The 24,526-nt window shown below is 38.7% G+C and overlaps 1 protein-coding gene across 1 annotated transcript in view; it reads left to right on the forward strand.

The window, feature by feature from the left end:
- Window positions 1-867: 867 nt before the first annotated feature.
- LOC139733031 (jouberin-like) overlaps window positions 868-24,526 on the forward strand; it is a 29,977-nt gene continuing 6,318 nt past the window's right edge. Inside the window, exons 1-23 of the mRNA XM_071643875.1 lie at window positions 868-880; window positions 3,545-3,607; window positions 4,742-4,823; window positions 5,637-5,697; window positions 6,383-6,696; window positions 7,398-7,600; window positions 8,120-8,279; window positions 9,590-9,685; window positions 10,258-10,360; window positions 11,041-11,136; window positions 11,831-11,929; window positions 12,508-12,633; window positions 13,113-13,183; window positions 13,391-13,519; window positions 14,139-14,193; window positions 14,316-14,431; window positions 15,130-15,298; window positions 15,781-15,907; window positions 16,393-16,537; window positions 18,052-18,185; window positions 18,824-18,964; window positions 20,291-20,481; window positions 22,750-22,770. Coding sequence (XP_071499976.1) covers window positions 868-880; window positions 3,545-3,607; window positions 4,742-4,823; window positions 5,637-5,697; window positions 6,383-6,696; window positions 7,398-7,600; window positions 8,120-8,279; window positions 9,590-9,685; window positions 10,258-10,360; window positions 11,041-11,136; window positions 11,831-11,929; window positions 12,508-12,633; window positions 13,113-13,183; window positions 13,391-13,519; window positions 14,139-14,193; window positions 14,316-14,431; window positions 15,130-15,298; window positions 15,781-15,907; window positions 16,393-16,537; window positions 18,052-18,185; window positions 18,824-18,964; window positions 20,291-20,481; window positions 22,750-22,770 — 2,715 coding nt within the window. The remainder of the gene's footprint in view (window positions 881-3,544; window positions 3,608-4,741; window positions 4,824-5,636; window positions 5,698-6,382; window positions 6,697-7,397; window positions 7,601-8,119; window positions 8,280-9,589; window positions 9,686-10,257; window positions 10,361-11,040; window positions 11,137-11,830; window positions 11,930-12,507; window positions 12,634-13,112; window positions 13,184-13,390; window positions 13,520-14,138; window positions 14,194-14,315; window positions 14,432-15,129; window positions 15,299-15,780; window positions 15,908-16,392; window positions 16,538-18,051; window positions 18,186-18,823; window positions 18,965-20,290; window positions 20,482-22,749; window positions 22,771-24,526) is intronic.

The raw sequence follows: 24,526 nt of genomic DNA on the forward strand, positions 1-24,526 counted from the left end.
TCAGCGTTAAATCTCTCTGTTTCCACCATAATAATAATCTCTTTATCTTACTCAAAATCTCCTTATAATTCATAACTTCTTTAACATCAGGGTTCAAAGAAAAATATATTCCTAATATTTTTACCACCTGTTCTACTCTACCAAAAGGCAACACACAATCCTCCCTCGGAATACCTAATAACAACACATACGTTTTATCCTTATTAACTTTTAAACCCGAAATTTGATAAAATACATCAAATAATCTTTTAACCTCCTCAACAGAATATCGATCCTGAAGAAATAAAGTAACATCATCAGCATACAGAATTTGTTTAATTTCAACATTATCAACCATTAACCCATGAATATTAGAATTCTTCCTTATTGCCTGAGCCAAAATTTCAATACACATAATGAATAAATATGGGGATAAAGGATCTCCTTGCCTTACCCCCTTCTGTATTGGGAAATAACCAGTAGACTCCTTACCATTTATAACACAACTACAGCTATTCAAATACAATATTTCAACCCAATTACATAACATTGATCCAAAACCAAATATATTCAAAACTTTCTGCAAAAATGTATGACGGATCGAATCAAAAGCTTTCTCAAAATCAATAGCAAACATATAACCAGGTAAACCACAGCTCGATGTATAAAAGATCATATCATCAATCAATCGAATAGCCTCTCCAATATTTCTTCCTTCTATATATCCAACTTGATCAACATTGATTATTTCATGCAAAACATGCTTAATACGGTGAAGATGACTATCGATAGCTGTAATTGTAATCGCATATTTGAAAACCGTGGATCATCAACAAGCATTCTGCAATACCACGCCATGGCTGCGATAAGCTACTCTAACAGTTAACCATGGAGACAAAAGGTAAGCTTATCTTTATATCTCATGTAATCGACGTGTGAATGCAAAACTTTAATGTTCAGACACACGTCAACCAATTATCTAAAATCCTGGAAAACACTGTCATTAGACGATAGTATAGCGTTAGCGTCACCGGTAGTCATGGTGCCGGCAATTTTGACAGTCCCACTCATATATAATTATGTATGTGTAGTACAGGTATTACAACATGCACTGTGGCACTGCACTGCACTGGCACTGCACTGTTCCTTAATTCTTCTTCTTCTTCTTCTTCTTCTGATTAAGTCTGCCTCCTTCAATAGACTGAAGATTCTTGCAGACTGGTGCTATTTACATTATAATACAATTTATTTACAGATATTTACAAGCACATAGAAAATTTGACGAAAATACTAGCCACTGTGATCAACCGTTAGACGGTTTCGAAATGATCCCACAGATGGCGCTGAAACAATTTCTGACGACAGGGAATTCCAGTTCCTTACAGTTCTTGGGAAGAACGAATGGCGATGCGATTCAGTTCTCGAATATGGTACCTGATAGGAGTGTGGTTGCGAGGCTCTCGTTAACTGAGTAGCCTGTTTGATGATATAGTCCTGTGCTGAAAGAGGAGTGAGATTATTGTGTATTTTGTACATCATGATTAGCCTGTCATTTTCTCTGCGCTGTTCCAGAGTGGTCCAATTAAGTTCTTGTAGCATTTTGGTGACACTCGAGGTGTTATGGTAGCGATTTAAAGTGAATCGCGCAGCTCTTCTCTGGACCATTTCCACTTGGTGGATTAGGTTCTTGGTAGATGGGTCCCAAACTGTGGAAGCATACTCAACAATTGGTCGAACCAACGTTTTGTAAGCTGTGGCTTTAACATCAGAAGATTTTATGCGAAGATTGCGTTTTAGAAATGCAAGCACGTTATTGGCTTTATTGACAGTATTGTTGATGTGTTGGGTCCACTTCAAATCAGAAGTTATGTTTACACCCAAGTACTTCACGGATTCAACACTAACAGATTCAAGAGGGGCGTTATTTAGATGATACACGTGTTGCACCTTACTTCTTTTCCTGGATATTGTCAAAACCTTACAGTTATCTGTGTTCAAATCCATCATCCATTTTTTCGCCCAGTCACCAATTTTGTTTAGATCTAACACAGTTAGAGTGTTACCCTAGTGTTAAGCTGTTCATAGATGGATGCGATGGCATGCGACCAGCTAGTGCAGTAAGATTATAGTGCAGCTGATGCAGCTGTTTTGCTGGTGCTGTGACAGTGATGCAAGCCCGGTGCGGGGCGCTGTGCCTGTATCATTAACCAATTCAATACAGGGGTCGGGTCGCTGGCAGGTGCGGTTAGTGCTGTGCCTGTGGTAGTGTGGGTGATGATACTGTAAAGCATGATATATAATCGCGGCGTGAATTTTCGCGAATTGGAGCCGACGGCCTTTTTTGCGGCATGAAATTTTCACGAACTGCCACTGGCATTCAATGCATATAGCGTAGACAAGAACTTTCGCGTGCATTTTGATTTCGCGAAATTAAAATGCACGCGAAAATTCCTCGTTCTACAGTAGTATAGTACAGCCAGCCAGGTATAACTGCGAAACACAGTCCGAACGCCGACTGTTCGGGCTATTATAGTTTATTAGCTAGCTAGATTGGCATCATTGTGATATATGTAGTCCCCACCGTGCACCGCTGCGTGTCCGTACGAAATACAACCCTATCTAACCCTATACCCTAATCCTAACTCACGGGTGCATGCGCACTGCGGTGGGGAGAGCGGTGGTGACTATATCACGATTATACTGCTAGATTACATCATATTCATAAACAACTTATGTGACGGAATACTCATCAAATAGAGCTAGATACTAGTAGATTGGAAAGTTTTATACAAAGACATTTGCATTTCCAAGACGTTACAGCATTTAGCGGGTGCTAAGACAGTAAGGTAGGCAGAATTCCGCAGAAACTAACTGTTAGAAATATGTAGGTCTAGACTAAATATGCTAACTAGCCACTGCGCTGGCTAGTTCTACTACTAGTATTACTATTACACGTATAGCTCATCCATCCATTCTGGAAAGTTGAATCAATCAGCTGAGCTGTCACACTCACAGTACACACTAAATGTAGACACCAATTTGCACAGATGATTTTGTGTGTGTAATGTATACTATTACATTAGCATGATTAGACATGATTAATGTCATAATTGAGTAGGACCCCTAGCAAAATTTTATTCTGGTGCGTCATAACTGCATAAAGAGCAATGCTAAAACCAAGACAAAGCCATTATTTTGATAATGCTCAGTTGTTTTCATGCAAAAATGGAAAAGTCCTATGTCCATGCTTCTTGTAACAGTGCTGTACATGCAAGGTCACATGGGCAAATGATTAGTCATAGTAATGCATACGTCCGACATTGATTCGCACTAAAGGTGTTTTGTCATTTTATGGACACAAAAATGTTTGTGTATTTTGATTTTTGTTCACAAACATCTGTAGCACAATCTTTGTAATATCTAGATAGACAGAAGGGGGCTGAACTTCAGAATACATGCTACGGTATTAATCACAGCACCTGGTGGTATCTGAACAAAGGCACAAGCACCATGCAAACTCAAAATCTGATTTTTCAAACTAATTTTGTCTTTAATATTTCCTCAGGGAAGGTAAAGAAAAAGGCTCGGAAGCTTCCAGCTGGAGGTCAGGATGATGAAAGGGCGCTATGTAAGTAACAAGCCTATCCTATGTTTGAAAACACCCAATAGAAAGATACGCTTTTTGGGCAAGCCAACATCTCAGCAAAATTTAGAGATGAGTATCATTCTGACAAAATATGTTAAATTGAATGATTGACCTGCTAGTATATGCTTCTGCAATACAATACACTTCATCTCTTTTTAAGCATTTGGTAGATGATGAAAGTCATTAAGTTAATTTGCAGCGGGCAAGATCAATCACTTTCTGTAGGAAGCCCAATTTTTTTGCTCTCTCATTGTGAAACAGGTTTTTTTAAGATGATGTGGTGTGCCTTCATTAATTCAAGAAATTATTTTATTGAATTGCCAATGGATATCCCATCATGAGGCTTCAAGAACTCATACAATAATCTGTATGGTAGAATCTGTAAAGCCATCCTAGTACGGAAAAGATTTTGCCTTCTATAAGAAATTGTTGTTGTTCGCTTAAAAAAAAAGCCACCTCTTATACATTTTGCATTTTGTCAGCAGAGAAGATGCAATTGTAGCAGAAATTTCTATCACATCTACATAATACCCTGTAAAGATAATTCTGCCATTAATACGTTTCCAATTCTTGACTCTTGGATTGCTGAAGACCATCCATTAAAGGTCACAGAGTTAAAGTCTATTTCTTAATCACTCTTCAGTTTTAAAGCAGTATTAATTGTATATATATATGTTCAAATTGTGTCGCTGCAGACAGTGTTAAAGCTGTGTATTCATTTTGCAAATGTCATGAAATTCTGCATTGTTGAAGAATATTGTATCCCAACATCATGTTTGGAATCTTGCAGTAATGCACCTCAGGGTTTAGATAAAGACAAAAACAAAAGAAAAATTAACCCCAAATTAATCCTATTTCACTTGAGAACTCGCTTCCCTTTTGTACTGAGAATAAGATTTTTTTTGTCCGTATATAGTCGCTGGAAATCTATATAGTATTTTTCCCCTTCATCAAAAAGAAGTTTCCACTTTTATCATTATTCTGAGAAAAGGTCTGAATTACCTGCCTCTACAACATACCAGCTTATGAAAGAAATCTAATTTTGAGGGTTGCAAAAGGTACAACAACGTTTTGATAGTTCTCCTTTTTCCTTTTTTTCCCCTATTTCTTTTGAAGCCCCACACTCTGAACAGCATGAGATGCAGAGTGAAACCAGGGCCAAGTTTGATGAGCTCCTCAAGTCAGCCATGGAGCAGAGGTAAGTTTCATCTTCTGTACCATCTCTCTGTCAGAGCCTGTGATATCTTTGTTTAAACTTTGTATATTTAATGTCAGGGAGTGGAAAAGATTTTAGAGATATGTACACCCGTGTTGCTTGATGATTCTTGTCATCTGCAATATAATTATGTCATGGGATTATTCTGACATGATGTGTCATTTGCATGAGAGTACTATGAGAAGACACCTCTGAATGATATTTGAAGGAGCAAGTTTTGTCACTTGTGACAAACTAAAATGCTGTGTAACATTAAATTTGATGATTTGATTTGATTTGATTTGATGCTACTCATTGTGCAAATGATCTTTTATTTAAAATCAGTTAAATGATGGCTAATAGTTTAAAAAAGGGAGGTAGCTGTAGCTACCACAAACCTTCTTCCACAATGTCATAAATTTTGCTTTTTTATGCTTACTGTAAAAGTGGATATTTTCGTGCGACAAATTTTTTGCGCTTGGCCGGGCAAGAAGAGTTTCACATGTTTTTAATTCCGCGGAATCAAGACATCAACTACTGGAACGTATGGGCAGCAAAAATATTCACATGCTTTTATTTTCGCGCTAGTTTCTGGTTGCGTGAAATGCGCGAAAATTTCAACTTTTACAGTATTTTGAAAACCAACAGACAAGATATTGATGAAAATTAACTGATGTTCAACTTCTTTGAAGCATAACAGTTTTGTTCTCCCGCCTTCCCCTCCCCCTCCCTTTTGAAGTAAAAGTGTATATACACACAAATTAGATGATATCACTCTGACTTTACATCAATGTTCTTTTCTCTTTCTTCCAACAGTGATGTTAATAAAGGTCAGAAGAAGAAGAAAAAGGCCCGATCCCAAACAGCTGATGCCATGGTAAGATACTTATATGCCTGACTCTGGTAAGGTTGGCAAGATTCCACCCTCTGTTTAAAGGAAACCAAAACCCAAAGAGAAATGTGGATTCATAACTTTTGCATCGATTGTCCGATTTTCCTCAAACTTTCACTGATGTGTTCTACTAATGTTGCTGCTTTCACTCAATCCACATTTCTCTTTGGGTTTTGGCTTCCTTTTAACAATGAAATTATGAAGACAGGGTTAATTCATTTGAAATTGATTATAGAATCAGACTAAAAACTAAGAAGTCTTAAAGGTTTATTTAATCACCATGGATTGAATGTATAGTTTGTGTTTATTGAACCCTGCTCCTTGTGTTACTATGATATTGATGCCTCACAAAAATTTTGATCCCTAATAATGTAAGTTCATGTGCTTGCACTTCACATATTAAAATATCTTGTTATCAATCACAGAATAAAAATAATTGTTTACGCAACTGTTACATTAACAACTATTTCAAATTATATGTTGTTTGTGCGTTCTTAGCATCTTACAGCTGTTGAATGAAGGTTTGTTCTTTATCATGTTTTCTTCATTCATGACACTCTTCACTTGTGAGTTGGAGAAGGGAGATTCCGCATCATCTGAGTTTTGATATAGTGCTCTTCTCAAGTAATAAGTTTAAAGATATGTTGAGACTCTTTACTTTGAAATGCAGCTGGAGTCTTTGAGGAAGGCTGGAGACCTCCAGAAAGCAGCTGAGGATGACACAACGGCTCTGGCAAACACGTTCAACCAGGAGGACAGTCCCCGCTTCTCCAAGAACACCACAAATGCCAGGCGTAAGAAGCTGCCTCCGAAGAAGGGGCAGACCAACAAGGGCTTTGTCAATGACGATGAAGACGCTATGGAAATGGAGGATATGGGAGAAGAGGAGGATGGTGATGATGTGATGCCCAAGAAGGGGAAGAAGAAGGGAACAAAGAAGAAGATGAAGAAACCACCTGTGGATGAAGATGAGACAGCCATGGAGTAAGCAGATGCATCGATGTGTAGTATATTTTAGTTTGTTCTTTGATGGCTGTTGTAATGACATAAAGTTCAAGCATCTCTGTGCTCCGTATCTCAAATGCTATGATGGGGAATTAAAATCAACACTAGCCAGATAGCCAATGACATTTCAAATAATGTAATACACAGTAACTGGAGACTGAGTAGAATTCAGGCAGTATAATTATTATGTACTAGTAAAGTTTAATGATTCCATAGTCTGTCTGGCTTTTGTAAACATGTTTAGAGCAAGTCCCGTGTATAGAAAACGTTGAAGAATCAATCACATTCTGTGATTTTGCAGACAAATCATCCCAAGTCATTAAGTCAAGTCATTGCTTAGATTTTAAGCCTGAGTAGGTGACACTAGTTTGCAAACGCATTGCACTTATGATCAATGGTCAAGATCGCTGCAGCATAATAGATTTGTCTCCAAAGAGAGTGAATGATTGATTTGATTTAGTATTACAAGTGATTTAAATTTCATGTGAATACAACAGATGTACCCAGCCTGTGTGTTTGCACTCCAATCATAGTTCTTTATGCTCTGATATTGATATTTGGTTGTGATGGTGCTAGTGAAGATGAGATGCTCATGAAGAAAAGCAGTATGACAATTTGTTCTCTCTGAATAATACAATGCCAGTGGGCTGATGAGATGCATTCTGACTTCCAATCCCTAGTCCCACCATGACAATGGCTGAGCTGGAGGATACTCCCAAAAAGCCCAAGAAGAGGAAGAAGAAGAAGAAGACAGAGGAAGACGGGGAAGACAAAGATGAGGAGGCGGTAACCAAGGAAACGGATGAGGATCAAGTGGATGGTGATGCAGATGGAAAGAGTCAAACACCAAAGGGAAAGGGGAAGAAGAAAAAGAAGAAGAAATGTAAGTTAGAATCATTTAAGTTTTTCATGAGGATCTATGCAATCAGTCTGTTTATTTGCAGGAAAGGTTTAATCAGTTTTTGTTTCGTGGTGTATGTTGCAATGTAGGTGTTTATCGTGTTCCCAAAAAGTGATGTTTGTGTGAACTTTTGTGAGTACAATTGTATTTTGAATGTGCTTTGCAATTTCATGTTTGGAATATGAACAGAACCTTTCTGTCTGTGAGTGTCTTTGAGCCTAAAATGTGTTGAATTTTCTCATATTCTTTTCCTATTGAAAAGTAGTCTACAATTTTGTACCTACTGTGCAAAGAAAAAAAGAAACAACATGCATCAACATATTACCAGCAGAAACATTGCTCCTTGATCTTGTAATAGATTTTCTCAGTTGATCATAGGCTATACTGCAATTATTATTTTTTTTTACCTGTTTAAGCTCGAAACCTAGTGACTCTGTAATACTTGTATGAGATGTTTATCAGTATGGTTCATATGAATTTAATGTTTGCCTTCCTTATGAGTAGCTGCAAACACACCAATGCCAGCTGATGACGGTCAAGTGTTAGGGGTGACAGTCCATAGAAGTGACCGCCTGAAACCTGACCTGTACATTGCTCACCCGCTGGTCAGAGTTCATGTTGTGGATGTAAAGACGGGAACCTATGCCAAGAAATCCAGCAGGTAACTACAAAGACACAAAACAAACAATCAAATGAAATTGAATAGAATACCAATATTGAGAGAACACCAGATGAACTGTTGGCTAAAATGTTGTTATGGTTTAATAGGCATGTTTAGTATTACTGTCACAAAATCATTTCAGCACTTTGCATTTTCATTCTGGGGCACACAATGAGCATTTCCATGCATGTGAAACTGTTACATTTCTTTGTGACTGGCTACCCTTGAGGGTGCATATTGGCTCAGGTATGTTGAAAATGGTTTATAGGTGGTGGTTGGGGGGGGGGGGCATGGGGCACAGAGCCAAATAAAGATTTAAGTTGGTGAAGATGTGATGAGATGATGATGATGATGATAAGGCTTATATATCATACGTTTGTATTATTTCATCATTTTTGATAAGGATTATGGTATTAATATTGTGGAAGATAATTACACCACTGTTGTTATTGTAATGCAGAAATAGTATATGTATTGATATTTGATTGATTGATTCATATTTGACAGTTTGTATGTGATATGATATGTATATTTTGTGTTGCGGTAATGTAAACTTCAATATCGTTTTTTGTACCCCATGTACGTGTCTTAACCTGCCATTCGTTTTGAAGAAACGGTGGACCTGGTTTTTTGTATACATGTCATTCTAACACTTCCTTGAACTTGAATAAAGTCATGATTAGACTTTGTATCAGTAAGTGAAGACATACGCAACGGCTCCATAAAGGGAAAATACTTTCAGCATTCCTGTAATCTGTATTGTTCCTCTTGTATGGCATCAACTGATACAAAATTCAATGTGGCAAGAAGCATTCATGTTGTTTCTTCTCTGTTCAAACTTTCTTTTGGAGTCTCTGACAAAATGATAACTCAACATATTTCAGGCAGTTACGATATTTCTGGTAAGCTAAGCTAATTGGGCACATTGATAGCATGGTGTCAGTGGTAGTCATCCAAGCGGGAAATGCATACTATAGAATGAGGAATGTTTGCGTGCATTTTAATTTCGCGAATTTCGCGGGCGCTAAGATTCGTGCTATTAAAGTGCACGCGAAAGTTCTTGCCGACACAATATGCAATGGATGCCTGTGTCAAGCCACGAAAATTTCATGCTACGAGAAAGGCCATCGGCTCCAATTCGCGAAATTTTCATGCCGCGAACATATCATGTTTTACAGTAGATACCAAAATATACTGGAATGCCAACCTGTTCCGTGTTAGCTGAGGGAAGGGATATAGTGGTGTTTTTCTTTCAGTCTTTATGTGACATGCAGCTTTTTGCTTCACAAGGCATTCTCATTTTTTCACAGGGAGAGAGCAGTAACTTCATTCTACGAGACCAAGAATGAGAATCTTGACTATATCTTGCCAGTACTTACACAGCCTTTTGACTTCAAGAAAAGGAGGTGAGTTTGACTCACTATGTTCCTGATTTATGCAGTAAGGATTCAGCATTCTAGCATGAATTTATTGAATAGATAGATGCTACTTGAATGAAAGTGCTTATAAATCTTTGCATACTACATGGCTCCTGTATATAAGTGTTCCGTCCAAGTGTTTAAGTAATCATGAATAATAAATTGAAAATGGAAATGAGTTTTCATTTGGTTCTTGATTTGAAGATTATAAGTGAAGTAAGATTATCATAGATGCGTATATGTTTTGTTTTGATTTGTTTTTTCTTTTTGAGAGATTATACATAAGGAGGCAAATAGAATAGAATAGAATCTAAGTGGTCATTATTGTATTTTTTCACCAGTAGTATGCTTTTAAAAAATGTTGTATCTTTCCTTCATATTAATGTAAATTCTTCTCATTCATCCAGTTGAATTACAATTTCAATAATTAGTTGAATCAAAGAAATGGGAGCGTCATTTGCCGGAAGAAGCCGATTGATAATTGGCGAAATGTTGCAGCAAGTGAGTTTAATTCTAGTTTCTTGATTCAACTCTATACATTTCCTTCATATTGTTTCAAGGTCCATGATACCTACATGGGAGGACCAGATCATTCTCAATGAGAGCTTTCATTACCTGGTCCAAGACAGAGAGGACTGCCCCAAGGTCATTCTCTTCTTTGAAGTAAGTTTTGACACACAAAGCAATATATTGAGCAGAGCTTGTTGTTAGCAGCAAATGGAAATAAGTGAGAATGTACAGATAATGATATCATGGTATTCAAGATCTTCTGCATCAAGTTCATGTTTGTTTGTTTGTTCGTTTTTTAAACAGCTGCACAAAATCGACCAATGGTAGGTTAGATCTAGTTTTCTCAGTACAAAACACACCAGTTATAACGAACACGGTTATAATAAAATTCCGGTTACAACGTAGTAAATATCCAGGCCGCAATGTTATCCTGTCTATGTATTTTCATTGTTTATTTGTTCGGTTTTAACAAAATTTTCGTTGTAACGGGAGTCCATGGTATTAGATTTATATTTCTCGGTTGAAAGAGCAATTTTGTGATTGCTGAAAGAATTCCACCCTGAAGCAAATGTACATGATGTTAACCCAACAGGGCTTGTCAAGTGAATACTTAAAATTGCAAAGCCACTTCGCTTATTTGATTTCATAATTCACATAATGTCATTTTATTCATTTCCACTCCAAGAAAACCATTCTAATTACATTGAAATGAACAAAGACACTGCAGCGTTTTGATCATGATGTCTACTACTTTTCACACACAGCTGTGAGAGATAATCAGGATGTCCACTCACTTTGCGCTCATCCATGCTACCATTGATTACACATTTCAGATATTAGATTTTGTCAGCATGAACATTGCCAGCACAAGACCAAGGTTACTGAAGGGTCAGGGAACATGGCACCGGATAGCATGGGCATTCCTGAAGGTATGTGGCATAACCATGACGTTAAGTTAGATGTCTCCCCAGAGGCCTAGAGAAACATGTCTGGGCCTTGCTTTGCAATATCCTTGTTTTCTTTTGTCGTATTGAACTATGACCACATGTCTCTTCCTTTGCGTTGGATGCCTAGCAATTGTTGATGTACATTTAAACCAAACTTGCCAAGTTTCATGTTCATATTCGTCTAACAAGTTCCACTCCTGCAGGAACCTCCCTTAACATTACCATAGATGAGATTTCATTGACTACCATGGGTTTATAGGCAACAGCTGTTGAAAGATTATGCTGGAAAGTGGTGCCTTGAAACTGCTTTTGACTTTATGCCTGTAACCCATTATCATGTCAAACTGCGAGAACAGACATGAATTTCTTATCTAATATCAGTGATTCTGTTAATTTGAAAAATTGTCCACAGCAGAACAGAAAGGTGGTTGAATTTGCCTGTCAGAATAGTATTACGCAAGATGTCAAGAATATCTGCATTATAGCAGTACCAATAAAACCAGATATCGAATGGAATCAAAGCTGAGACAAAGATCCTTTGTAAATTGTCTTTTTTGTGATCACTAAGTGACTAGGTTTCCTACAAGAGCAAAATCCTCTAGTGAAGTTCTGCAGATAGTCATTATAGTGTTAATTGTTCCAGCTTTCTGCCCTTCCCCTTGCTATCATATCACAGATCGTTGGATCAAACGGAGCTCCAAACATAGAAAAGAAAGTGCGCCTACAACTCTTTCACCCACCTTTTGCCTACAAGGCAAAACCAACGCAGCTTGATGTGAGTTTTTTTTTTTTTTTTTCACCAAAGCCTTCATTCAGTTATTCTGCTGTGTGGCTAGGCATATCGAGGTTGTTATGTGAGAGTAGATATGATTCCAGTTTATTTGATGTTGTACCTTGTCAGAGGAAAATATTTGCTCGTTCCAGTGCTTATGCACTTGCAGGTTTTGTATGTCAAGTGGAGATTTGTGTGTGTCTAAGCATAAGCTATAAAACTCACTAGAAAGTATTCTGAATTCAGTACAGTGTTTCAACATTTCAGAATGCAATTTTTTTGTTGGAAATGCCAGATTTGGTTTAAAAAAAAAGAGACATTATTATCTTGTGATACCTGAAAATGGTAACATTGATGATGACGATGATGACGATGATGACGATGATGATGATGATGATGATGATGATGATGATGATAATGATGATGATGATTATTGTAATGAGGATAACAATGACAATTGTTGTGCTGTCAGAGTATAAGATGACAAATCTGCTTCATCAAGGCACTTAGGCAAAGTCTGCATCTTTGAAAACCAAAGAGGCAAATGTCATGAAACCCATACATCCTTTTTTCCATGCCAGGTATTCCAATGGTGGGAGAATTTCCCTCGCCAAACCTACCCAGCCACCCTCTATGTCACGGTCAAGCCTGTCAAACCACCCCAAGAAGTGGACCCCAGCACAAGGTCGCTGTTTGCAACTCAGGAGGTGAGAAAATGAAGTTTGTAGAATTCAGTGAAGATTGTATCCAATCCAAAAGTCTGAGAGTTGAATGCACCCTTTTTTTTTTTTTTTTTTACCCACTCATTTTAACAGACTTAGAAAAAGTGCCCCCCCCCCCATGATGCGAGCATCCATAACACACAGAATGCGTTTGTAGAATAACTTCAAATTGTACCAATCTCATGATGTAGGCATGCAGCACCACAAACCTACATCCCAGCAATGCAGGTCTCTTTCTTCGAACATGACCTACCAAATCACATTTTGTGAGTTGCACAAAACAGTGTGCAACTATGATCAGTTGGCAACGTAAGTGACACATTAATTCTACATATGAGAAGTAATAAGGTAATTAAGCAGCATAAAGTCACTGACGTTAATGGCCTTTTGTTTCTCAACTGACAATGTGCTGGTGTGTGTCAAAAATTCAATATTACTGATTGGTGTACTTGATTGCTTTTCAGGAGCGAGGAACCATGACTTACAAGGAACTCAAAGAAACAATGTCTCTGAGGAACAAGGATCAAACTTTGAAGTAAGTGTTGCATTCCAAAAATAGCTCTTTGAAAGGAATTTTATTTCAGAAATGTGACAGTACTTTACGTCATTAACTGCACACTCTTCAAAAGTTGACAGTACTGTTTCTGTATTTAACTTTTTGTTTAAGTTTAAGATAAATTGTTGTTATGTTCTTTTTTTATTCATATGAAATAATGTGTGGTATATTTTCTTGCTTTTACAGTAAGACCAAGATGCCGACAATCTGGAGTAAGCTGCCGGGTCAGATGTGTCGCATCCCAAACAGGGCTGCCCTCTCATTGGCCGGAGACAAGAAGGGTTGTCATGTGATCAAGTTCTCGCCCGACGGCCTGTGAGTTAACCCTTTTTGTGCCTTGAGTGCCGATTGGCACAGAAAACCTCATAGCGTTGTACACATTGTCAAAAGTCCATGGCACAGACAGGGACACCTGCAGAATCCTGTAAACTAATCAATATATCCTCGTACAATTCTTACGTACATTCCCTCGCTCCAAATGGAGGCACTTTTACATGAGGATTCAAAGGGTGTGCATGTCATCAACAGAGTTTTGTATGTCAAAGCAGTATGCAGTTCCTCATTTTGTCATTAGCTGGTCTGCTATTTTCAGGGTGTACTCACCCAATGTATTTCTTATCATCTTCGGTCAGGCTTGGCCGAAGTATACTTCAATTCAATTCAATTTAATTCAAGCATATTTGCTGCTCATGTTAGAAATTTTATGGTGGAATATAATTTTTGAAACGATAGGGAACTTAAGAAATACAACCACTATATCTTCTTGAATCATGACATTATATTAAGTGTCCTAATTTTTACCTAGTATATGTAGACACTGCTCAATTATATATAATATAATAATGATGGTTGTCTATCAAAGCTCTATGACTTCTCTGAGATTGCCTTTTTCTGTTTTACAATTGAAATCTTACATTCTGTATGTTTGTTTCAGACACTTAGCTTGTGGCTGTAAGGACAAGGATGGGTACCCTGTACTTGTGTATGAGGTAGGTTTCTTTGTTTTCTTTTGTCTGTTATTGTTTGATCCATCCTCATAAACTCATGATACATGTGAAATAAATATGATCCATACATCTGATGAATATTCATTACCATTTTTGGTTCTTAGATACCCTCTGGACGTCTGAAGGGTCAGTTTCCCGGTCACTACGGGCTGATGTATGACATCTCATGGAATCCCACGGGGAGTGCCATCCTGACCGCTTCATCCGACGGTACAGCAAAGTGAGTCAGAGAGTAGTAAGGTTGGCCCTTTTGTATCCCCAGCTACTATCTTACATTCATACAGATCTATGAGGAAGAGTGGCCCTCAGCAAACTTTATCATGCTCTTACTGTAGGCGATGATGCAAGCTGAGCTGCTGACTAGTAAAGGTTTATCCAGTTAGATATTTTCTTTCCCAATCAAATAGTATAAGGAGGTATAGTTCTGAAAGTAAAAACAAAAATACAGCGCATTCCTGTTACAACAAACACACCTTTAACGAAACTTTCATGACAACAAAATAAAACTTCAGGTCCCAGAATTATTGTCTCTATGCCATTGCATACTTCAGTATTTAGCTATACTGAAATGTTGATGATGATGATAATGATTATAATTGTGATGATGGTGATGATGATGGTGGTGATGATGGCGATGATGATCATGATGATGATCATGATGATGATCATGATGGTGATGATAATGATTGTGGTGATGGTGATGATGGTTGTGATGATGATGATCATGATGGTGATGATGATGATTTTGGTGGCGGTGATGATGGTTGTGATGATGATGGTGGTGGTGGTGGTGGTGGTGGTGGTGGTGGTGATGATGGTGATGAAGTTATAGTACATTGTTCTACAGTTGGACCAATTTTAGCACATTATGATGACAATATTTACTTTTTTGAATACCTTTTTATCCTTACTCTCCAGGATTTGGCACATTGACATGCCAAACTCTGCTGCAGTGAAGGTCTTCCCCCACCCGTCTTTCGTCTATGCTGCCCGCTTCTACTCAACCGAGGAGAAGTACATCATCACTGGAGGTTACGATAAGTTTGTCAGGGTGTGGAGCAGAGATAGCAATTCGCAAACAGGAGAGGTACCTCACTCATAATTTTGAATGGATTCAGGAATCATCTGATGACAATCTTTGTGTGGAAAAGACTTACTTGCCTCAGTTGCCCTCATATTGCTTTCTAGCTCATACCTTTAGATACTCTCTACTCACTCACACACACATACACACACACACACACACACACACACACACACACACACACACACACACACACACACACACACACACAAGTTTGTGATAATTTTGCTGGGATGTTACTCTACTGCAATACATATGAAAATATACTACCATGAAATCAGTGATTTAGAACCATAGTTGGTCAAGGCCGTTTCTCCTTAGGTGCAGTTAGTGACCAGATGCTTCACATCGGCTTTACGGTCTTTTGTGTGTCTCTAGCAATTTTTGTACTGAAGCATTCCGCAACCTCAGTATATCCATATATTGCAGACATGTGTCTGTCAACATAGCTGTTCATTGCAATATTGTTTCTTCAAAATTGATAGCTGCTGTATGAGCTGGAGGGCCACAAGGGATATGTCAACTGCATGTGCTTTTCCCTTGATGGAACCAAGATGTACTCTGGGGACAGCGAAGGTGTCATCCTGGTCTGGAAGAGCATTGGTGAGTTCAGTGTACAATACTCGGGTAAAATGGAAGCACTTTAGTTTGACAGTGTTGCAGAATGCATAAAGTGTTGTATGGTATGGTCTAGTGTAGTGTAGTGTAGTGTAGTGTAGTGTAGTGTAGTGTGGTGTGGTGTGGTGTAATGTAGTGTATTGTGATATATTGTAGTGTAGTATATTGTAGTGAAGTGTTGTGTAGTGTAGTGTAATGTAGTGCAGTGTAGTGTAGTGTAGTGTAGTATAGTATAGTATAGTGTAATGTAGTGTAATGCAGTGTAGTGAAGTGTAGTGTAGCATAGTGTTGCATAGCCAAATGAGTATTGAGTAGAGAAGAGTAGTGAAATTGGATGATCATACCACTCTGTATATGTACAGGAATGTGGCTTGGTGTATAATGAAGTGTACTGTGCTTGCAGAGTGTATTGTACATGAATATGTGATAAGTGCAGCAAAGAGCAAGACGTGTACTGGTATATCTTTCACCTTCTCCAGGCGGAGGTAACTGGATGATCCATCGGGATGCGACAGACAAGGAGTTCCAGGGGATCCCCATCAACAGTCTCCAGATCCACCCCAGTGGGAGACGCCTCCTGGTCCACTGCAGGGACAACAACATCCGAATGATGGATCTCAGATTGTAAGTCTCTTCTTTTTCTCTGTGGCATCAAAAGAATGCTGGTATAAACAATGCCACAAACAAACACCTGTACATCAAGATTGCAATGTAGCAGGGAAGTTCTTCTTCTTCTTCTTCTTCTTTGTCATGTTGCATACACACATGCTCCTGTGGTCCACAAAAGAGTTCTCCACCGAGTGCGGTCGGCTGCCATTCTAGTAGCGCCAATGATGTTTGTTCCCGTGCACTTCCTGATGTCGTCGAACCAACTTGCTGCTGGCTTACCCCTTCTTCTCTTCCTTTCGACCATCCCTTGAATGATTCTTTTCTCAAGGCATTTGTGTCTTGTGGCACAGCCAAAATAGGCTAGTTTCCTTATGATATCAGAAAACAGTGTCTTCTCAGACCCAATCTGTTCCAGGACCCATGTGTTGGTTTTACGCTCCGTCCAAGAAACTCTCAGCACTCCCCAGTACCACAGAAGCTCAAAGGAATCAATGGCCTTTTTGTCGCTTTTCTTCAGTGTCCATGACTCGCAACCATATGTTGCAAGAGCAAAAGCTGTTGACTTAAGAAGTCGAATCTTCAGTGCTGTTGGTATCTTGCTCCTCCAGATTTTTGACATGCTTTGAACCATGATTCGGGTGATTGCAGCTCTCCTCTTTATTTCTTGGATGCAGTCACCTTTGAAGTTGGTAATAGAGCCAAGGAACTCAAAGCTAGTGGTCTCCTCAATGACATTTCCATCCAACTTGAAACCTTCACCATGATCCTGCCTATCATCATCGATGAACATTTTTTTTTGTCTTCTTAATTTTCAGCAACAGTCCCCTTCTCTCACAGATATAAAATTAATGAGGAACCTGAGTATCTATGATGATCATTGAGATTTCATCTTTTAAGGGGGAATAATGAGACCCTCTGACCATGATAAATTGAACGCTTTTATTGCTAAAAATCTGATTATAAGGCTATTTATTTACACAGAGAGCAAATAAGCTTGATATCAACTCCTATGTCATAATGAATGCATTTAATCTTATGTGTATGTGTGGAGAGATGGTTTTCATCATTATTTCATGGATGTTTGGATTCCAGCTTGTTGTTAACATAAATATTTGAAAGGCATTAGTTAACTTCTTGCAATTGGTGTATAACTCTGTTGCCTGCAAATCTTTTGCCTCACTCAGCACACAGACCAGATGAGTGTGGATCTCAGGGACATACTGGCAGTACAATCATCCCATCCTTTGTTGTGATCATCAGCGCATGTGGATAATTCCCATCATCACCTCAACCATTCATCCTTCTGGTTCTACATGGCTTGAGATTTTTTCACCCATCCACTTATTTTCCTGCTACTTTGAACCTGTCTTTCTGCTGTGAAATATCGTTCAAATTATGCATTATCTCCATCCAGTGATATTGCATTAATCACTCAGAAAACTTGTTTCAGCTACGAGGGATGTACTGTGCATATGCCTGTGTATTCTTTTTTCTGATTCTTTGCATGCGACTTATCGCTATTCACCCAGATACTGTGTGATGCAGCACTACGTGGGCGTGCTGAACTTTCGGGAGCAGATCCGGAGTGCCCTCTCTCCGTGCGGGTCGTTCCTCTTCTCCGGCAGTGAGGACCGGCGGGGATATGTGTGGAACACCGACACAGGTACCATGATTCCTACACTCTGCTAGTCCTATCGCTATTTGTTACACACCTTCCTACATGTCATTCAGAGAGTCTGTGGATATGGCATCTTATTGCAATTTTGGTCACATGCTTTGTCAAATTTTCTGCAATTGCATATGTAAAAGCCAGGGCGTGAAGCATGATGTCACATCATTACTTGCTGTTGATTAAAAAGATAACAACAGTTGTTATATTATGATAGTTATAGGTCATCTTTTCTTGTTGAAACTGCAAAGTCATACTATTTTGAATTCATCACAGAGTACATTGTAGCAAACAAGATCTCATAGTGTGTTTAGACTACTCAACAGGAAACTGAAAACAACTCATTATCATAATCCAGTCATTGCTGTTAAGTACAAGCTCTGTAATTCTTTTTCTTTTCTTTTTTTTTTTGGGGGGGGGTATTCACTTTGCATAAATATGCCTACTTTTCCTATAGAATGTTGTTGTTTTTTTCAGCGCAGTTTACGGAATAGATTTTAAATATCATAGAGACTTTGCATTTCACAGTGTTCATAATTAGTGCACAGTATTACAGCAAGTTTGGATAGATGTTTTATTACTTTATTCCAGAGTGTGAGAGCCAAGATGTTATTTTGTTGTTCGTGATTCAGGTGAACAAGTTGCAGCCTACACAGAGCTTGGCTACAGGCAGCCCGTGTGTGACGTGGATTATCACCCCCATGAACACATGGTGGCCCTTTGCTCCAGGGGAGAGAGCCATCCAGTCCAGGTCTATGTGTATGATGCAAAGGGTAGGCGCACATTTTTGTCACAGTTCCATGACATTTGCTTCCCCGACAGTTGCTCCCATGAAATATCTGCACGCTATGCCAAACATAGATTCTACCCACAATTATAACTCTAACCCTAATCCTAATCCTCACATCAAACTAAACCTAAAACCCCATCACAACCCTAACCATAACCCTAAGTTCATGGAAAAAAATAAGACCAGGGCCCTGTTTTATGAAGAGTTATAGTTGATTATATAGTTGATTTCTATGGTAAGTCTATGGCAGCCTGTGTGATAAGGAAATTCATAATCAATTTTATCTTTTGATAAAACGGGGCCCAGAGCAACTGGTGGGGGGAGCAAATGTTGTGTAGCCGTTTTTCACAACGTCTCATTTCTTTTATTGCAACTGATTGACAAATTGCTCCTCTACGTAGATAAGCACCAATTATTCAGTATTTTAGTAGTAGAGATGATAAAAATAATTGGCATACATACTTGGGTTGGACTCAAACCAATGATATCCTGATTTTCAGAGTCAAGTCCAACCCGAGTATGAGTGCCACGGTTTTTTATCGTGGCTACTACTTAAACACCAAATAATTCGTGCATATTTACATCGATAAAGGGCAGTTTGCCGGTCAGTTGCAATAAAAAATATCTCGGCGCAAGACTTCACACATTTGAATCTCAGTTCTTGGCTAAAGTCATGTCACATCACTGTCAATAATCCACCAAGACCTCATCAACTGCTATGTATGCTTTTGCATTAGCGTTTTTTTTTCTGTCTTCTTTTTTTTCTTGTTTTTTCTTTTTTTGTCAGTCACATAATATCTGCATAATGAAACTGCAGTAGCTGAAAGTGGTGACATTTTTAGGCAGATATCACCAAAAATAATATGTGTGGTAATGCTGCTGAGCAAAATCCTGCCAAATTCCACATCATCAAGTCTTCATTGACACGTCTTGTAAGGAGAATACATCTTCAGCCACACACATGTATCTCCTTTTTCCCCTCTCTCTGGCATTGTGAAAATGACATGGATGTATTTTATGAGATGAGCTTTTTCACCAGAAGTGTACCTCAGTAAGGACAGCTGAGTTAGTTTACAGCTTGGGCAATGCAAAAAGATTTTTTTTTTCCTATTTAGAAGTTCAAACCTTCATGAAATGAATACCGGTAGGTGTGTTTGCTAATGAAAGGCAGCAAGGCAGCAGAAGTATGATTCAATAAGTGTAAAAATTACTATGGAGATTTTTTAACGGTATGACATATTGATGCAAAATGTGTAGCAAAAATGTTGGAATAGAAAATAAAGACATCTCTTCCCATTATGCCCCTCAGTCGCCCAGCTCTCTATGGGACTGATTCCCACCAAGTTAAGCGTGGAGGCAGGTGAGGGCGCTATAGCAGCAGCCGAGGATGAGGAGAGACTAGTGGGCACACTGAAGGCCAAGCAGGACCTGGACCAGGAACTGGACCAGAAGAAGCAGGAACGGCTGGCCAGGGTCAAAAGGAAACTCTCCACCGTCCTGGTATGTGCAAACCATGTGAGGGGGGAAGGGGCGGGGCAGGGCAGGGCGGGGCAGGGCAGGGCAGGGCGGCCCCCTAGGGTCACTAGAGACAAGGTTTGGTGGCTGAAGTGTGACTGGAACACAGAGTGGGTGCACTGGAGAATTTATCGGCTTGTTGTCATGACGATCAGATGTGCTGCTGTTCTGGGTGATTGTGGCTTGTGGCTATCAAACAAATAGCTACTGTCTGTACTGAATCTCAATACTCTCCGACCTGTGCGGCATTGTCACAATACAAATGCAGCAGTATTTACTGGAGAAACAGGTATTGAAGCAGTAGTTGTAGTTCATCTTGTTGCAGTAGAGGTAATGATAGCAGTAGTTGTGGATAAAGCAGTAGCATAAAGTAGCAGTAAAATAAGAGTGCTAGTAGTAATAGTGGTGATAGTAGTGGTAGAAACAAAATACATGATAGCAATATTGTAGAAACAGAAATAGAAGATGTAGTGCTAGTGTTGGGTGGTTATGTTAATTCTGTCATACTTGCATCAATAGTGCTTTGTAGAAACAGAAGCAGTAGTTGTAGCCATATGGGTAAGTAAGACATCTAGGACATGCCATTTGCTGAGTGTAATATTTAGCAAAATGTCAAAAAATGATGAAGACATGCTGTTATTTTCTGTACTAGCTAGTCATGCTTCTGTGTCTGTAGATGGTCATCATAAACCATGCCTGTAGTGAAATCTTGTCTACAGTATTATTACCTGCTTGCTCTCATTGCTCAATGTGCACAGGTGTCACAGGATGTAAGTTTTGTCTGCTGCTTTTGGGAAAATTCTTGTTTTTTTCTTGCCTTCACCCTTTTTATGATTGCTTGTTTTCAGATAAAGCACTCGGTTGTTATTCTTTATTTTTAAAGGAGTTATCTTCTGGAAAGTTTTGTGTTTCCACAACAACACCATACACATACACATACAATATTCACAGGGTAGTCCACTGATGGGGCTTTAGGAAAATCAATCTTATCTCTAGAGTTACAAACTGGCGTATTTTAACAATATTTAGTATGGGATTTTTTTTTCACTGTGAAAAGGCAAAAATGTATTGTTGTTGTGTTTTTTCTATTCTTAATGTGTTGTTTCTGACATTGATGTTGCACACCTGGTATGTGCAGTTTTTTGTTTTTGTTTTTTTGTTTTTTTTTTAAACCAAAATATGATTTTTGCCTTCAAACTACATTGTTTATTCAATATCAAGACATCTTTTGGTCTGCAAAGGTTGGCAACCTTGTCTTAGTATCATGACCCAAAAAAAAAAAACAACAACAACAACAACTGTCACATGACCTACAGAAAACCAACACCTAGTTCTCTGAGAGCAGAATATACTGATAGAGTATCTGAGTCAGTGAATACTGAATACTATAGGGGAGGAAGAATTGTTTTTACCTTGTTCCTTTTACATTTTATATCCCTTGACATTTTTTTTATTGGAAATTTAGAATTTGCAATTTTTGATATCAAATATGGACGGATGTGGACTGCCCTAGAATATGCATCAACCATGCATTAAAGTTTGAAGTTTTTATTGTTTTCCTATTTATACCATTCTTTTTAAATTGTTTCAAGGTATTTTCTTTCTTGTGTACAGTGGGTTTTTTTTTCAGAACTGTCAAGTTTAGTTCTACTTTTCTTGTAATCTTCACTGATTCTTTCAAGTACTTGCTCTTCTCTTCAGTTTGATTGATTCACACCTGTGCCTGGTCTGTTAACACTCGTCAGGTTGAGAACATCTTTTATTCAAAGTTTTTTTCTTCTCTTTTTTTTTTTTTTTGTTCTTTCTTTCCTAGTTGTTTTCTGTCAACAAACAGATTTTGTTTTTACTTGTTTGTGTGGCGTAGTGTCAAAGACAGTCAAACCTGACCACAGAGACCTTACGACAAGGGACAGAAAAGTTCACCATTATAGACTGGTAGTCCCTAGAGGCAAATGATCTTTATACCAAGGTGGTCACTGTAGCAGGTTCGACTGTCCCATTAAAGTGATGATGAGTTGCTTGTACTTTCCCAAAGTCAATACTCAAGCAATGTGCTCTGTAGCATTGCATGTAATGGAAATGATGTTTTGAATGTTGGCTTTGTACACATTTTCTTCCTGCTTCCCTTCTGCTGTGTGCGGTATGCAAACTCCAACTCACTTTGCTGCTGTGCCGTGCTGACTTGTGACATCCCATCCTGCCATGCTTCTCCTACATCCACCCTCCCCTCATGGCTCCCTTCACCCCATCTAGGCCATGAAGGAAATGCTACAGGTACAATACATACTAACCCTTTAGGCTGCGTTCACACCAAGTTCCCGGCTGCCACGGCAGTCCCGTTTGCCTGAGACGAAGTGTGCCGTGGATAGATGAGACATTCTCCTGTTTTCCCCACTTTGCATTCTAGTGTTGTTCATGCCAGTCCTTGCCCTGGTGATCATATAGCTATCAGATGCTGTTCTCACGGTATCTGGTCAGACTGGACTCTGAATATTTTCCATTGTGTCCTGCTACGGACCGCCTCAGATCTTTGTTACAGCCTGTTACGTGCTGTCGTGTTTTGTTGCGTTCACCCCGTTTTATCACGGCATACAAGATTCCTCGTTAGCACCGGGACTGCTGTGGCAAATTGGTTTACAGTTTAAAAATCAAACATGGCATCCACGGCAGACATGGCTTGTCACGTTTGCCTATCGTGTCTCACAGCGTTATCTCACTTCCATCCTGTTTTGTCCACAGTGGCCTGAAACCTGGCTACCATGGTTGCTGGGAACATGGTGTAAACACAGCATTAATAACAACCAAACTTGTAGGCCACTTTGGGTAATAAAGCAGACCTGTGTAAAGGTCATTTGGTTTAAAGTTATGCTGTGTACATGTCACTAATCAAGGAAGTTGAATAATTCTCCTTTGCAGACACTTCTTTAGTGGTAGTGGAAGAAAGAATTCTGAGAGATGGGGAGAATATAATGATTTATACATTACAGTATTGTATGTCATAAAGTGATTTTGAAGTAAGGAATGCAAAGGAATGTAAGCAGACGTTTTCAATTGTACTGACAAGCTTAACAACAACAGCCCACCCCCCCCCCCCAAAAAAAAGTAAAAGGTGTTAGAGATTTCTTCTGATCTAAACTATTTAAAGCTGCAAAAGAGTTCTGACAATGGGAGGGGCGAGGGGGGCATGGTGCATGTTCCTATTCTATTGTTGTTGTTTTTTGTTTGATGGTTTGTTTGTTTTTTTAATAGTAGAGCAATTGTGTAGTTTTCAAGCTATCAAAATCTGTATAACTGATCAGTTCATGTGCAGTGCGGAAATCTGAAGGAAGAGAGTCTGTGTACATTTTTGTTACCACATACCATACTTGTTTCATGTGTGTAGTGTGTCACTCATTTTATTTTCCATCTGATCTGACAGTATTCCATTTCATCTCCTGCCCACACTGTCATGGATATAATGCATAGAATAATCATGTTGTTCTTTTTAATACCCTCCATATACTGTCATCAAAACACCAGTGTTTCATGAGATTAATGAAACTCTGCACTTCTGTAAGTTTCCCATCTCTTGTCCAATTTTTTGGTAAAATTTCACTGTTCTGTCTGTTCGATTTTGTCAAACAATTCAATTCAAGTCAATTTGTACAGGGAGTGGATTTTCGCCTTTACATAATTTCAAATTGATTTGTGTCATTCTAGGAAGTGAGGTTTTGACCAGCTGTGGAATAACATGATAGTCATCTTATGCCAATTTTGTCATAACATATCTTTTTTCCTCATTGGAAGATGTCGCTTGTTTGATCAGTTATCCAAAGCGCTCAACCCAGACTGATATATTAAAGATAATATAAAGTTTTGGTACCTCAAAAGTTTTCCTGAGTTTCCTTGTCTTAGTTTGTGTTTCAGGTTAAAGTGCCTTTTATGTAACTAACACTGTGAGAATTACTTGCCCCAAAGTGCTCTCATGTCTTAGTAATCATGCAATAATGGTTTCGTACCAGAGCAGAGCGGGCTCTGAAAAATTCGAACG

This window comes from Diadema antillarum, unplaced genomic scaffold, assembly GCF_040938485.1.
Source record: "Diadema antillarum isolate AM-2024a unplaced genomic scaffold, OU_Dant_1.0 seq00000460_RagTag, whole genome shotgun sequence".
NCBI classification, from domain to species: Eukaryota; Metazoa; Echinodermata; class Echinoidea; order Diadematoida; family Diadematidae; genus Diadema; species Diadema antillarum.